This window comes from Asterias rubens, chromosome 5 (assembly GCF_902459465.1).
Source record: "Asterias rubens chromosome 5, eAstRub1.3, whole genome shotgun sequence".
Classification (NCBI taxonomy): domain Eukaryota; kingdom Metazoa; phylum Echinodermata; class Asteroidea; order Forcipulatida; family Asteriidae; genus Asterias; species Asterias rubens.
In genome coordinates this window covers 21,259,513-21,274,880 of record NC_047066.1, presented here as the reverse complement: position 1 = coordinate 21,274,880, position 15,368 = coordinate 21,259,513, and the positions used below count along the sequence as shown (strand labels likewise).

Sequence of the window (15,368 nt, the reverse complement as noted above, 5' to 3'; positions counted from 1 at the left end):
AACTTTGAACATGCCAAAGTTATAACATCAACTCAATGAAATCATGCATCGATAAAACTTAGGTAATAATAACTGTACTCTGTTCAAGCAACATAAATACCATCATGGTACATGGAAGGTCCTTCTGGTCATTGTTTAATCACGAATGGAATTAATGGTCTATAATAACAAACGTTAACTGTTACCTTGACAACATGCCACGCCCAAGAGTAAAACGTCATCTTATTAATCGAACGAGTATTTATTCTACTCACGGTTGGCTGGCGATTTTTAATGGAAAGGAGCGTAAAGGTGTACTCATATACGTGTGTAGTACAATGCGTTTTCGACCCATCGCAAGCTTCAGGAAAATACCGACAGTCATTCTTTAATTTGAAGTTATCTGTGGAGAAGCTTTGCCTTTGATTCGTTTAAGACAAGGGATTTGCTCCAGAAAAGTGGCAATGATGATGCAGTGGATTGTTCTGCCTCTCCTGTTGATTACAGCGTCTCCGTCTTTGAGTGGTAAGACTTTATATCATGATTTAAACACATGCCTATATAGGCCTAAATCTTAAGTCCATGTGGATGGATATTAATGGCTGTATGTTTTTTTCTGTTTGTGTATATACATTTTTTAAATTATTTATAATTGTTTGTCCTTCAATTATTAACTCTTAATCTTTTAGTATAAAAAATACTGTGATTGTTTTGAATTCTATTTCGTTTTATTCCTGGCAAAGTAAAACAAAAGGGGTTTTCTTCCGGTAGATATACAAGTAGGCATAATATGCTTGATTCCGGGTCATACTCGCCAAGAATGGGATCTATTACTAAATATTGTTTTCTGGGAAGAGGGAGATGGCATGTAGACTTAAGGTTATTTTAGCTGGTTTGATTATGCGTCTGACGTCTGCAGTATACATATTTGTCAATGAAAAGTACAACTACCCTTGGTGTTTTGTGTGTAACCTTTGATGTATTTTTAACGAATACAACCCGATTATGATTGCTATAGTAAAAATGACCCTTATCTTACCTTACCTTTTATTTATAAACCATGATAATAAAATGGAATTACTGTATGTTTTCCCCTCAATGTTTTTATTTTAAAGAATGTCGTCAGATGAGTGCCCAGAATGTACTTCTGAAAGAGCTACTCGATGGTTACGGTTTCCAATCAACCCGACCTGTTTATAACTTATCACATGTTACAACGGTGGTATTTGGTCTGACACTCATCCAAGTCATTGAATTGGTAAATGCTTTTCCGAATATTATACAAACCCCGCTATGGGCACAGGGCATCACAAAATTTTAGCAAGCTACACACTTTATTTCTTGTACCCGTAATTGTTTTCCTCTAAAGGCCTATAAAGATTTCTGAGTTGAAGACGCAATACATGGACCCAAAACATGGACCCAATAGCACATGTCAAGCACCAAGTGGTCTGATTGTCCCTCCACATTATGTATTTAAAACACTGCATATCTAAACTTGAACTTGATTTCAAGACTACATACAACCCGTAAAAAGGTATTGTTATTATTATTGTTATTATTGTAACACGGGGAAAACAAGGACACGTCATGCGGCTCGGGGCCAACAAAATTAACTTCCATGTAAAACTCAAACCTCCATGTTCAACACAAAGGGCAGGAAATTGGAACCAACAGTGGCTGTTTTCACGACCTGCATGGTATTAAATTGCGCTATTGTTATTCAATAACTCATTATTTCAGGTTCAGAAACGATAATCCCCGTAGGAGCGATAAGTGCGTCTCGTTAACGGCTACCAGGAATTGTGTGGATGACTTTTTTTATTTAATTTTTATAAAAGGATAAACGCAATTAGTTTTAAGGGTTTCGATAGATCAAATTTAATTTTCCTTTCAAAGATTGCTTGTCAAATATTTGTGGCGATGATATTATTTAACCTTTATTTCGCTTTCATCACGATGATTATGTTAACAGTTCATGACAATAGTAATTAGTCAGTCCGAGCATTTGACGCTTTCGGTGACTTAGAATTTTGTCATCTATTAAACAAGACTTTATGATGGCTGATTGAAACATGATTAAAACATGTATTATTTTGTGTTGTTGTTCTTTACAGAGTGAGCGTTATCAGACGTTAGAGGTGGGAGTTTGGTTAACCCAGGTACAGTGTTATAGTTTTAAATTCGTGAACAATAATATAATTATCGGCAAGGATAATAAGTATGATAAATTACTTATTTCTTTGTAATTTGACAACTAACGGAACAGTTATTTGATGTTGAATAATCGAGCTTGGTTTAAAGATTACAAATTTTAAATGGGTGATTCAAGGAAGATAATCCTTCTCGCTCAAGTTGTGGCGGCTGTAAAAGGAGATATCAGTTATCATGACTTTCTGATTAGATCTCTGTTCAACTGTACAACTAATCTTTTAATTAATAATGACCAATTCATGCTACTTTTTCCAGCAATGGCTGGACGAGTACTTAACTTGGGATCCAAAAGATTACAACGGCGTTGACCATCTTTACATCGAAAAGTCTAAAATATGGCTACCGGATACTACTCTATACAAAAAGTAAGTTGATCAAATTATGTTCGAAGTTTGATAAAATTGCGAACCTGAGGCGTCGCCATGTAATTCAAGTTAAACGTTACAAAAGATACTGCATGTTTTGATTGAAATTTATACTGCTGAAACTATTGCGTTAAAAATTTCATAGGTGTTGATACACGTAGATATTGAAAGAAAATAATCTAAATGTACATGTTCACAATAATTCTAATTTCTGCAAACATTTACGTTGGTGTTATTTTTTATCATGTCATGGGTATCTTTCTGTGAACCCCCCCCCCCCAAAAAAAAACAAAAACAAAAAAAAAAAAATAATAATAATAATATTAATTTTAGCACCCCAGTTTTTGCAGTGTAGTAAATAACTACGTAAGCCAGTCAACATTCACCGTTTATTTAAGGTTACAAGATCGCAGCTTAAAAAAAGAACAACAATTGTTAGAGTGTTTAATAAGCTGACACTGAATTGCTTTTATTTGATATTGCAGCGTTGACACGAATTTTGAAAGTTACAAGGACATCCCAGTGATTGTGAACAGTGATGGAAGTGTATTTTGGTCCACGCCGGCCATACTCAAGACTGCATGCCGTATCAACGCCGGTATGTTCCCCTTCGACACCCAGGTCTGCCAGCTCAAGTTTTCATCATGGGCCTACGGTGACAATCAGCTTAATCTAACTAAGTCTGAAGAGGCAGAACTTGTTGAGTACTCTGATGTTGGGGTCTGGGAGCTACTCAAAGTAGTGAATCTTCGAGGATCCAAGTCCTATGAAGGATCTGTAGTCTACACTGAGCTATCTTACTTTATTCATCTGCAAAGACGACCTCTCTTCTTCTTGCTCCAGATTGTCCTCCCGTGTGTTCTGCTCTCTCTTCTAAATCTCATGGTGTTTGTGTTGCCCCCGGAATCAGGGGAGAAGATATCACTGGGTATGACCAACCTGTTGTCGTTGGTTCTCTTTCAGCAGCAGATTGGAACATTTTTGCCTCCAGCATCAGAAAACACTCCAATAATTGGTAAATATATCTTTTAATTATGGGAAGTAACAGTTACATAAAAGTAACCTGTAATTTCAACATTCAAATCTGAAATGATTTTTACTGAGGGAAAGTTATTATGTCCATTTTCCCCACATAGGTTTTTACTTCACGTCCATGATCATCCTGTCATGTTTCTCCATCATCATCACCGTAGTCGTCCTCAACATTTACTTTCGGGACAACCGGCGTCCCATACCTCGCTCGATAAAGTACCTCACATTCAGAGTTCTAGGTAAGTTAGTAAAATACCCAACTCCCGAAGGAACTCTCGATGCCGAACCAGCAGGTGAAAATTGCCGAAATAATGGCAGTCTGGACTCCGGGCTCGAGACCAGTACCCACTCTGACTTTCTCCCGTCAGATATTCATCTTTACCGGGTGGATGACTGGGTAGAGAACCATAATATTCACCCCGACACTCTTCAGATTGCTCAGAAGCGAGAATATGCATCGACCAACCGGTCAAAAACCATCAGCTCCCCCGTCGGAAGAGCAAAGCGTCACGCTGAAATCAAAGGTCACCGATCGGCACGAGAAGGGCACCAGGCTAGTGATGATCGAGCCTTCAATGGTCCGGTGTGGCGGGATGTTGCCTTGGTGATTGACCGTGCAGCCTTACTCATCAGCACTCTGGTTACACTGACATCATTTTGTGTAACTATTTTATGCTATTTTCTGAATCTAAACAAGGTTGATTAACACCATGTGATAAGACAACAATAATGTGATCTCCTTCTCATTTAAAACTATGTTAAAACTTGAATGATGTTTAAACATCAGTGTAAAGTTTGTCAAGTCATTGATATTCAATGTTTATATAAGTTTGATTTTTTTTTCGAAAAAAAAATCGCTTTCCATGCACGTGTTACAACAGTTAGCTGTGGATTCTGTGTGTTTGTGTTTGCGTTAACTCAAGTTTAGATTAAATGCTCTCTTGTATTGTACTTTAAAGTATATTATGATAAAATATGAAAGTAGAAGTAAACTTGGGTCATTCGTTAATACATTAGCGATAATCTATGTATAATAATAAACTCAAGACTGGCTGCGCCTATTTATAAATTAGAAACGTCCACCTGATGATAGGTCGATAGTATATGACGACCGGGGCTCTATATCTTTTCCTCAAACAATTCAGAGTAATTTGTACTCACGATTCCGAAAAGATATGGCATACCCGAGTGTTCATAACCCGTTTGTGCAAACACCACTGATTGTTAACTACAAAAGCTTTTATTGAATACACTCTTTAATTAATAATTACGGGAAGCAAAGCGAACGTTTCCGTTGCGTCTCTATGCATTATACCATTGCCCTAATGGGTTACCATTAGGGATTCATTCTCTAACCAAATCATTGAAGAGTCCGATGACCTCTGATGAAGACATACGTAGCAATTTTGCATTTTTGTTTGTTTGTTTGTTTATTTGATTTCCATTCATACCATCATACAAACAGATAAACAATGAACAATGGTCGATTTAAAATGTATCATACATAAAAGACAGCACAGTATGAATGGGGTGAACTCCAGAGAAGGACTGGCCTTCTGTAACGGAGAACCCGTGACTGCTGTTAGATTTTTATTTTTTTGGGGGGGATCATACAAGCAATGAGATCACATAATGGATTGTAAAAGTTTTAAGTTTAAAAATAAAGTGAGCAAATAGTTCATATATTGAGAAATAAACATGTCAATTTGTAGTTGTATAAAGGGTAATGCTTAACAACAATAAAACGTTGCTTTTAAATTCCATAAACTAACCTTATTGAATGATTATTGTGTTTGCCATATGCATTGTATTTGTTATCCAACAAATATCCAACAATGAGTATACAAGTTGGATAAATCAGTCAACAGCCGAGTTGAGTGAAAAAACCGCCAGTTTCTTTGTTTCTTTATTACAGTGTGAGGGACTCCGCATTAATATAAGACCGTTGTGGGTACACCCCACTTAAAATGAACCCCCATTTCATATAGTGCAAAATGAAAAACATAATGAGCTCGCACTCTGTTTTCTCCATTATTTGGGGTTTATCATCCAATCAGAGGATAAAGAGGTGCATGTCACTTGTCAGTCTGGACGAGTTGGAGATCATTTTAACCACTTAGTTGACTTATGACGTCACATAATTGTGCGTGCGATCACCCTTCACCTGGATCTGTATTTGTAGTTGATACCACTCGTTCCGAGTATCACGCCAATCAACCGATTCTCGTGCATAGTGACAATTGTTTTCTTTCACTATGCTCATAAGTGTCAAGTGTATTATTATTATGATGTATATAATGTTTATTTTTGTAATGTACGCCTGTGTAAAGCGCTATACAAATGTTTATATTTGGTATTACTAATTATTATAGTACATGTATGTCCATTATGCCCATTTGAGTGTAGCATTGAATACCAGCATACCAACATATACATCTTAGATTTACATACAATAATATCGCTCGAGTGACCATTGGAGTTAGTACCATCATAATTATTATCTGCACCTTGTTGATTTCCGATAAAGTTCGTTACTGTAAGTCCCAAAATCCTACAAGATTGTTTCGTTGGTCGTCTTCATCTGTCGATTTTGTGTCTTTTGTTTTATTATCTATTCTACGCCGTAGTTGACTATACTATATCTGTACTATAGTGATATCTCACGAGTAATATTTCCTCTGTTTGTAGTCCTCCCATATGAACTACTGCATCCCCCAAAATGATTTAACTTGCTCTATGAGCAAACCGAGGTCAACGAAGTGTTATGTAACAGTATAAAGCTCGCATGGATGCACAGTTACCTCCTAAATTATACGCTCTTATGTATCGCGTGACCATAAATGCCGCCTTCTGATTGGTCAACAGGCTCCAAAACGATACAGTTTACATGGTCAGACGGATAGAACTGTTCAATATAAAACTATAAAAGTCTGAATCTACTGATGACTTAAATGATAAAGACAACGATTAGTGGTCGATAATATAAACAAAAACTTGCGATTTTCTAGAGGACATGCCACGCCCAATGGTCGTACGTCACATGCTGACCAAGTAAATGAACAAAAATCTACAGGAAAATCTTACCATAAATCTTTAGTTTGACATTATCTGTGGAGAAGCTTTGTCTTTGTATCGTTTACGACATGGGATTGCTCCACCAGAAATTGATGTCAATGATGCGGTGGATTGTTCTGCCTCTCCTGTTAGTTTCAGCGTCTTCCTCTTTGAGTGGTAAGTTTTATTTCTGATAATTTAAACCTTTTTTTTTAAACAAATCTGTAGAACATGCTAATGCATTTTTAATTGTTTGAGGTTTTGTTTTCTGTTTGTGCAGACATTGTTTGTCATTGAACATTTGTTTTTAAGTTTTCAGCAAAGTGCTGTTGTAGTTGTTCATGAATGAAAGAAAAAAAAAACATTCTCCCTGGACTGTAGTAAAGTTGCCTTTTCACTTCATCATTATAGTGTAATATTCTTTACTTGGTTAAAGGGGCGGCAGGTAAACGTAAGGGTATGTTTTGCTGGTTGGTACTAATGACTATAACACATCTTTCGTATGCAATATAGTTTTTTAATGACAATTTATACCCGCTTTCTGCGTTTAGAATGTCGTCAGATGAGTGCCCAGAATGTACTTCTGAAGGAGCTACTTGGTGGCTACGGTTTCCAATCAACCCGACCCGTATATAACGTATCGGATGTAACAACAGTGGTATTTAGTCTGGTAATCCGCCAAGTCATAGAATTGGTAATGATTGTAATGGAAATTTTTCATGTTAGATATAATTGTAGTTTTAGGTATATTGTTGTTGAACTGATTATAAAGTATAGTGTTTTACTGTGTTGTGTGTGAAGAACAAAAGCTTGTTATGGTGTGTGGCCAATACTTCAAATTCTGGTGGATTTGTTTTAATCACTGGCGACTAAATCATTCTAATTATAACTTTAAAGGACCTTACACTGTTTTATCCTTAATGAAACTCGTGATTTGATTCCATACTTTTTCTTTTTCCTTACAGAGTGAGCGATATCAGACCTTGGAAATGGGAGTTTGGTTAAGCCAGGTACAGTTTTATAGTTTTAGAACCTTTAACAATCAGTATTTAGTCATTGGCAAATAAATTGATTTATTCCAGTAGTTACCTTTTTATTTGTAACTTAATATAATATTATCGTATAATTTCGCAAAAACAAACAGCAAGAGGCTGGTCAACTTTTCAATTGCATCGCTGTCATTAATTGGCTGTACACATTCAACTTGAGAATTGCGAAAATGTAGCTTGTATATTTGCGCACGAAAACGAAATAATGGACTTTCAGGAAGCCTGGTGGCAGCATACTTACCAGGTGAATCCATTGTTCCTGGTTAAAGTGATGCTTAAAGGTAGTTATCCAGACGAGAAATGGGTACCCGCCTGTCACTCGGGAAGTGACTACAAAGGAACCCTAGTTTGAATGTAGGGAAGCATGCCTGCATTTGAATGAAACTGAATGAAACTGAATGAAACTTAATTTATTTTCGTGAAGTTGGCCGTCAAAACTTAAATATTTGATCTTGGTGTTATATTTGGAGAATCGTTTGTGGCAATGTAATTCAAGGTAATTACAAAATAGTCTTGTTCGAGTTCTGGTGGCTGTTGTAAAAACGGATGACTATTTTAACGATCAGCATGAAATTTTGATCAGTGCTCTGTTCAACTGAAAAAAACTAGTTCGTTTTTATTAATTATATCCGGTTGATTTTATCTACATTTTCAGATATGGGTGGACGAGTATTTAACTTGGGATCCAAATGATTACAACGGCATTGATGTTCTTTACGTCGACAAGTCTAAAATATGGCTGCCAGATACTACTCTTTACAAAAAGTAAGTCGAAATTTTGATCAAATTGCTTACCAACATGTGGTTAAAGTTTTTCGCAGCACAGAGAAACCTTTTAAATCAAAATTATTTAACTTGTTAGATGTTTGTTAAACTGATACTAAATTGCATTATTTTATGCCTACAATTACAGCGTTGACAAACCGTTTGACAGTTACAAGGGCATCCCATTGATTGTACAAAATAGTGGACACGTGGAATGGTCTTCACCGTCTACACTGAAGACCTCTTGTAAAATCAACGCCAGAATGTTCCCATTCGATACCCAGTCCTGCGAATTCAGGTTTACATCATGGGCCTACGGTGCCAATCAGCTTAATCTCACACAGTCTGAACGACTACCTTTAACTTCCACCTACGCTAATGTTGGGGTTTGGGAGCTACTCAACGTAGAGGTAACCCGAGAATCGAATGCCTATGGGGAATCTATAGCCTACCCTGAGCTATCCTACCTTATTCATCTGAGAAGAAAACCTCTCTATTTCTTGCTCCATATTTTCATCCCGTGTGTTCTGCTCTCTCTTCTAAATCTCATGGTGTTTCTAATGCCTCCGGAGTCAGGGGAGAAGATATCACTGGGTGTGACTAACCTGTTGTCGCTGATTCTCTTTCAGCAGCTAATTGGGTCATTTTTGCCTCCAACGTCAGAAAACACTCCAATAATTGGTAAATATGCCCCACTACTTTACCCCTTTTTATCAACTTAAAATTATGCCTATTTAAAAACAAAAGTATAACGGCACGTGCAATAAAACGCATTTAAAAGTTTAAGCTTTTTCAAAGGAAAGTCTAATCTACCCACATTTAGCAAAATGACGGCGAATATCAACCGCACCTCTGGCAGAGGCATAGCGAACGTACACCACCCTCAGAAATCTGATAAAATGATTCATGCATGAATGTTTCTTATAATCAAATGGTTTTTGGATGAAGGGTTAACCAAATCATACCCCTTTGAGGGGAATCCAATCCCGAAATAGTGTATACTACCAACGGCTGCAGTGCTTCTAACCGAGCAAGGTTTTATGGTCATTGATATTATTTTGAGTATTCGCCAATATGTAGTTTATGGTGGAAACTTTGTTTGAAGTTCCTTTCAATAAAATATACCGCTTCTTTCTCAACAAAGACACTCGTGTACAAATAATGAATAACCCAATATAATCGTGCATGTTTCAGCGAATGTTATTGTCTTTTCCCCCTATAGGGTATTACTTCACGTGTATGATCGCCCTGTCATGTTTCTCCATCATCATCACCGTAGTCGTCCTCAACATTTATTATCGGGATAACCGGCGTCCCATACCTCGCTCGATAAAGTACCTCACATTCAGAGTTCTCGGTAAGTTAGTAAGATACCCAGCTCCCGAAGAAACTCTCGATGAAGAACCAGTCGACGAAAGATGTCCACACAACGGCCGTCTGGACTCCGGGCCCGAGACTATCAGCCATCGTGACTTGCTGCCGTCAGATATTCATCTTTACCGGGTGGATGACTGGGTAGAGAACCATCATTTTCAGCCCGACACTCTTCAAATTGCACCGAGGCGAGATTATGCATCGACCAACCGGTCAAAAACGTCCAGCTCCCCCGTCGAAAGAACCAAGGGCCACGCTGAAGATCACCCATCGGAACGAGAAGGCCGTGATCGTGCTTTCAAGGGCTACGTCTGGAAAGATGTTGCTCTGGTGATAGACCGTACAGCCTTATTCATCAGCACTCTGGTTACACTGGGATCAATTGGTGTAACTGCCTCAAGTTACATCCTGCATATTAAACATGGTTGATAGACAACAATGTGATCTCCTTCAAATATGTTCCTAAAAGATAGGCCGATACTGGACTAAATTGTTAGGGGAATGCATAGTAAACTAAAAAACCGTTGAATCATTACCAATCCAGAGTTAAAGAATTAACTGAATTCACTCGATATTATCTTTAAAATTTCTATAAATTTTATGTTGATTTATGTGGCATCTATGTTTTCACAATTATACTCATTATTATTTGTTCCAATGGGAGACTTTGGGACGCTAGGTGGCAGCAGACTTACCAGGTAAATTTCCATTGTTTGCGTAGTTCTGAGCGTGCGCACATGACCGAGAACAATGGATTTTACCTGGTAGGTCTGCTGCCACCAAGCGTCCCAAAAGTCTCCCCTTGTACGTTTAATTGTCATTGTCAACATGAAACAATAAAATACAAGTAACTATGACAATACTGACAGATCATCTGTGAATCCTAGTACTTTCAATCGAACCCTGAGCACCTGATCAGGTTTAAAGATGCTGTTTGTTAAGTAGACTTCATCGTACAGTTTACAGCTTTTATAGCTAGGCTAACGGACGGGCCTTGAATGAGTGGGGGAAGCGGCTGCTTGGTAAGCCTGTTGGCTGCCGCTTGGTGAATACCAGGCGGTTATTTTTGGGATTTGGTAGTGGAGAATAAATAAAAACTTATAGTAGATATGTTATATATGTGTTAATAGGAAATATTAAAAGTTAGTTCTCCTCACTGGCGAAGTTCGAATGGCCTCGACAAAGAAATGTAATTAACAACAAACGATCGGTAATAACGAAACTCAAATTTAGATAGGCATATTGCATAATAATTGTATCATGGTGTAATTAATTGTCAACAGATTGTTCCGAATCTAAAGTCCGAGCCGAATGACTTAAATAAGCCTCCTCTTCCATTAAAACCGTGTATCTATCATTTAGAAGTATAATGAATAATGAATTCAATAAACGAACATAAAAGGTATTGAGATGGAGTCTACGGGTCATTTGGCTATACACTGCATGATATCATACCCATTAACCATCTTATTCAATCAGTGTCCATGAAAAACGTAAATTAAAATAGCGTCATCATTTAATCGGCATAATTGCACATGATACATTCATTGCCGTTTGAAAGCTGTTAGACCGCGCATCAATCGACAAGTTAAGGAACTGCAACTTACGGATCTGTGTACTTTGAGAATACAGATTGTGCACCGAAATGGATTTGGCGAAGTGGGTTGTGCTCCTGATATTTCCGTCAGTGTTCCAAGAGAGCGGTAAGAACTTTTCCAATTTTTTTTTATCTACATATGGTTGCTTTATAATTATTTAAGAAAATAAAAATGGACATTATGCATTCTCCGGTTAAATGCAGATGCATTATGGTTCTTCAATTATTTTAAAACCGTAAAATATGGTGATGAATTTATTAATTTCTGAGTTTGGATGTGTCACTCTTAGATTAAGACAACATGGTTTAAGTAAAATACAAAGTAAGTCAACAGCTGCTGGTTTCAGAACAAGTAAACAAAATGGGATGTTGATTTTGACATTTGAATTTTCCCCACGGTTATGAGATTATATATTGTATTGCTTTCTTTAAACCCACGAAGTAATGTTTGGTCACATTTCCTTTCAGGATGTCTCCACCCGATGAGTGCTCAGAACGTCTTACTGAAAGAACTACTTGATAACTATGGATACCCATCTACTCGCCCGGTCTATGACATGTATGAGACTACTACGGTTCAGTTTCAGCTACTCCTTGCACAAGTTATAGAATTGGTAAGAACTCTTTTTTTTGTAGTTCCAGCTATATTCCTTGCGCAAGTTATAGAATTGGTAAGAGCCTCATTGCAGCTTCAGCTTATACTCATTGTACAAGTTATAGAATTGGTGAAAACATTCGTTGCAGTTCTCATCACATAAGAATTAGCCGTGTTCCCGAAATAGGGGCGTAACGAAAAGTTACAGAAGAAGGGGCGTTAGCAAGTAATGTAAACTAGTTTGTTGTTCAACAAAACTGTTCGATCGGTTTTCTGCCACTTATAAATCAATCAACATTGGGAGTTAAACTTCTGCATGGGAAATTAAATGTAATGTTATACTAGCTAGAAATGATGTGTTTTCTTGTTGATTGACAAGCTATTTGTTGTTTTCTTTAACTCAGAGCGAGCGCCACCAAACAATTGAAATATCAGCCTGGTTGTCACAGGTAACTATACATTTCTTAAATTGTTTGAAATAAATCCCTTAGAAATAAAAGTAGTCTCTCGCACTCTTCATTGAGATTTTGTAGAATCAACTTCAATTCAGAATTCTTATTGTGGTGTTTTCCCCTTTTGTTTTAGAGTTGGACGGACGAGTTCATGCAATGGGATCCTACAGAACACAATGACGTGGATTATTTATACGTGCACAGATCACAAATTTGGCTCCCCGATACTACACTGTATAAAGGGTAGGGACACAATTTCCATCACCATTTGGTGCTCGATACAGACCTTTATCATGCTGACACCATCTTGGTCATGTTCCCTGTCTCCAACAACATCATACAATTCATTGTATTAAAAAGAACCAGACCGATTCTCCTTTCAGCCTCGGTTTGGTTACATTGATTTGAATGGGAGAAAATCAAGATGGCCGCACCATGATAAAGTTCTATTGTTTATGGTGTACCACATTGTGTTTCCATTGCATGCCTGGAATCACAGGACTTCTTTTGAGGTTTTAAGGGGTGTACTTCCGTACAAGAGGAAAATATTATATTTGGAAATTCATGGAGTACCCTCTGCCCCAAATCGTGCAAAGTATATAGATATTACCTTTGACTGTTTCAAAGTGGGTTTTAACGTTGCATTAATGTTTGGTAAACCATGCGTTGCGCGGTTGGACGGAAACCAAATCTTATAGATTGCAATGTCGGTGTAATAGGGTTAATACTAAGAGCATTACGAAATGTTGACTGATGCCCGAACCATGAAATTGCTACAAGACATTTATTTTAATAATGCTAATCGATTTTGTTTTACTTTCCCTTTTGGATTACAGTGTGCATAGAGACTTCGAAAGCTATAAAGACATTCCAGTTCTCGTCTATAGTGATGGATTTGTTTATTGGAGCACACCGGCAATCCTGAAAAGCTCCTGCCGTATCGATGCACGCCTCTTCCCCTTCGATACCCAGGTCTGCACACTAAAGTTCACCTCGTGGGTTTACAGTGCTACGGAAATGAACTTCACCAAAATGAAGAACCATGCTAATCAGACTTTCTACTCAGACATCGGGGTATGGGAGCTTCTAAAAGTTACAATCACCGCGAAGGATTCCACAATCGGTGGTCTTAGCTTCCCGGAGTTATCGTACTCCATTCATCTACGTAGAAGGCCGCTGTTTTACTTGCTTGAGATCGTCTTGCCATGTGTGCTGTTGTCTCTTCTGAATCTCATGGTGTTTGTCTTGCCCCCTGAGTCGGGGGAGAAGATATCACTGGGTATGACAAACTTATTGTCGTTGGTTCTGTTCCAGCAACTCATCAGTAATTCGGTGCCGCCCACATCGGACAACACACCAATCATTGGTAAGTTATCTTGAGTTGTTTTTAAAGAGGGGGCTGGAGTTCGAATTTAGTTTTGTGATGGACTGATTTTCCAACAAAGGATTCCTTATAAATATATAAGTTCAACTCAATTTTAACTCAGTTTGTTGATGGTCAAAGGGTCAAAGTCAACTCTGTTTTAATTTGAATATCACGGGAGTTCGAAGGACTTTGTTATCAAATTGTCGTAAATGTTTTAGAACTTTTACCTGAAAATGTTCTACAATCATTGGTGTTTAATGTCGGTAATATTTTTGTTTATTTCAGGATACTATTTTACTCCAATGATTGCCCTGTCGTGTTTCTCCATTGTGTGCACCGTGACAGTTCTGAATTTGTATTATCGCGACAACAGGCGCCCCATACCCCGTTGGATGAAGTGGCTTGTACTCAAAGTTATTTCTAAGTTGGTGCGGTACCAAGCTTGGGAGAAAACTCCAGAGCAACCCCAAAACACGGGGAAACGTGATGGGAGTTTCAGCAATCCTGATACCGTTAGTCTCGGGGAAACAAATCCCGGAAATTTGACCGGCACTGACACAGAGTTAACGCCGTCAAGAGTGAGTTATTGCCGGGTGGCTGGTTGGGGAGAAAACCGCCTTGTCCAATCGGAAACCATCAATACATCCCAGGGTAGTCTCTACGCATCCGTGACCCGATCGAAGATCGTCAACGCACCCGTGGCAAGAGCTAAAGCTAAATTGCAACCAAGTGCAGAGGTGGAGTCCATGCAGGATCGACGGCATCAGAGTGGTGACTTGCCAAGTAGTCAGAATGTTTTACTGTGGCGGGATGTTGCTTTGGTGATTGATCGTGCAGCTTTAATGCTATGTGCATTGGTCACCGTCATCGCTATGGTTATCACTATTGTATGTTTTATCATTCGAGTTAATGGTTATAATCTGGAGACACTTTAAATTTAGCCGAGAGACTGCAAGTTTTCTCCAAATTAAGACAGCTATGTCAGATTTGAATTTGTAAATTAAATTCAATTGGGTGAAGAAAAAAAATAACTAAAACGGAATTTGAATCTAAGACCACCGGTCTTACTAAATAAGAAATTGTATAAATTCTTCATTGCGCTTTATCATCAATACAAAAATGCATTCTAGAGTTTTACAAAAACGTATATCGATTTGATTATCAATTATGTTTGGATTCTTCTTTACAAAAAAAAAATTATTAGATGATCTTTTTTACTAGGTTATATTTGATTGATTTTATTGTGCATTATACATACTTTGCTGTTAAGAAACAACAAAATTAAAAGAAGAACGTGGTATGCCTATACCTCTTGTTTTATTTTGAAAAAGAACACATGCAATGTGAAGTGTGTTTTTGTTCTCACTCATCATTTTCAAGGTAAACTGCAATTAATTATAATTTAATTTCCAGTGTTTGTGTATTTTGTGTGTCATTGAACAACTCAATTGACCTTTTAATACAAATCTGTCTGTGTTTGAGCAAGACTAAAACAATGTGAACAGTGACTGAGTGCGCAACTCTTA

The 15,368-nt window shown here is 37.7% G+C and overlaps 3 protein-coding genes across 3 annotated transcripts; all 3 read left to right on the top strand.

Moving 5' to 3' along the window:
* Nucleotides 1-446: 446 nt before the first annotated feature.
* Nucleotides 447-4,458, top strand: LOC117290487 (neuronal acetylcholine receptor subunit beta-3-like). The gene is made up of 6 exons (XM_033771905.1): nt 447-504; nt 1,095-1,237; nt 2,097-2,141; nt 2,449-2,558; nt 3,044-3,573; nt 3,695-4,458. Exons 1-6 carry the CDS (start codon nt 447-449, stop codon nt 4,294-4,296), a joined length of 1,488 nt encoding a protein of 495 aa, XP_033627796.1. The 3' UTR covers nt 4,297-4,458.
* Nucleotides 4,459-6,733: 2,275 nt separating this feature from the next.
* On the top strand, nt 6,734-10,261 carry LOC117290486 (neuronal acetylcholine receptor subunit beta-3-like). Its single transcript, XM_033771904.1, has 6 exons — nt 6,734-6,821; nt 7,196-7,338; nt 7,610-7,654; nt 8,349-8,458; nt 8,607-9,139; nt 9,681-10,261. Exons 1-6 carry the CDS (start codon nt 6,734-6,736, stop codon nt 10,259-10,261), a joined length of 1,500 nt encoding a protein of 499 aa, XP_033627795.1.
* Nucleotides 10,262-11,852: 1,591 nt separating this feature from the next.
* On the top strand, nt 11,853-14,777 carry LOC117290485 (neuronal acetylcholine receptor subunit beta-3-like). The gene is made up of 5 exons (XM_033771903.1): nt 11,853-12,043; nt 12,429-12,473; nt 12,610-12,719; nt 13,313-13,842; nt 14,128-14,777. The coding sequence occupies exons 1-5, from the start codon at nt 11,912-11,914 to the stop codon at nt 14,775-14,777; spliced, it is 1,467 nt and encodes a 488-aa protein (XP_033627794.1). The 5' UTR covers nt 11,853-11,911.
* Nucleotides 14,778-15,368: the final 591 nt, after the last annotated feature.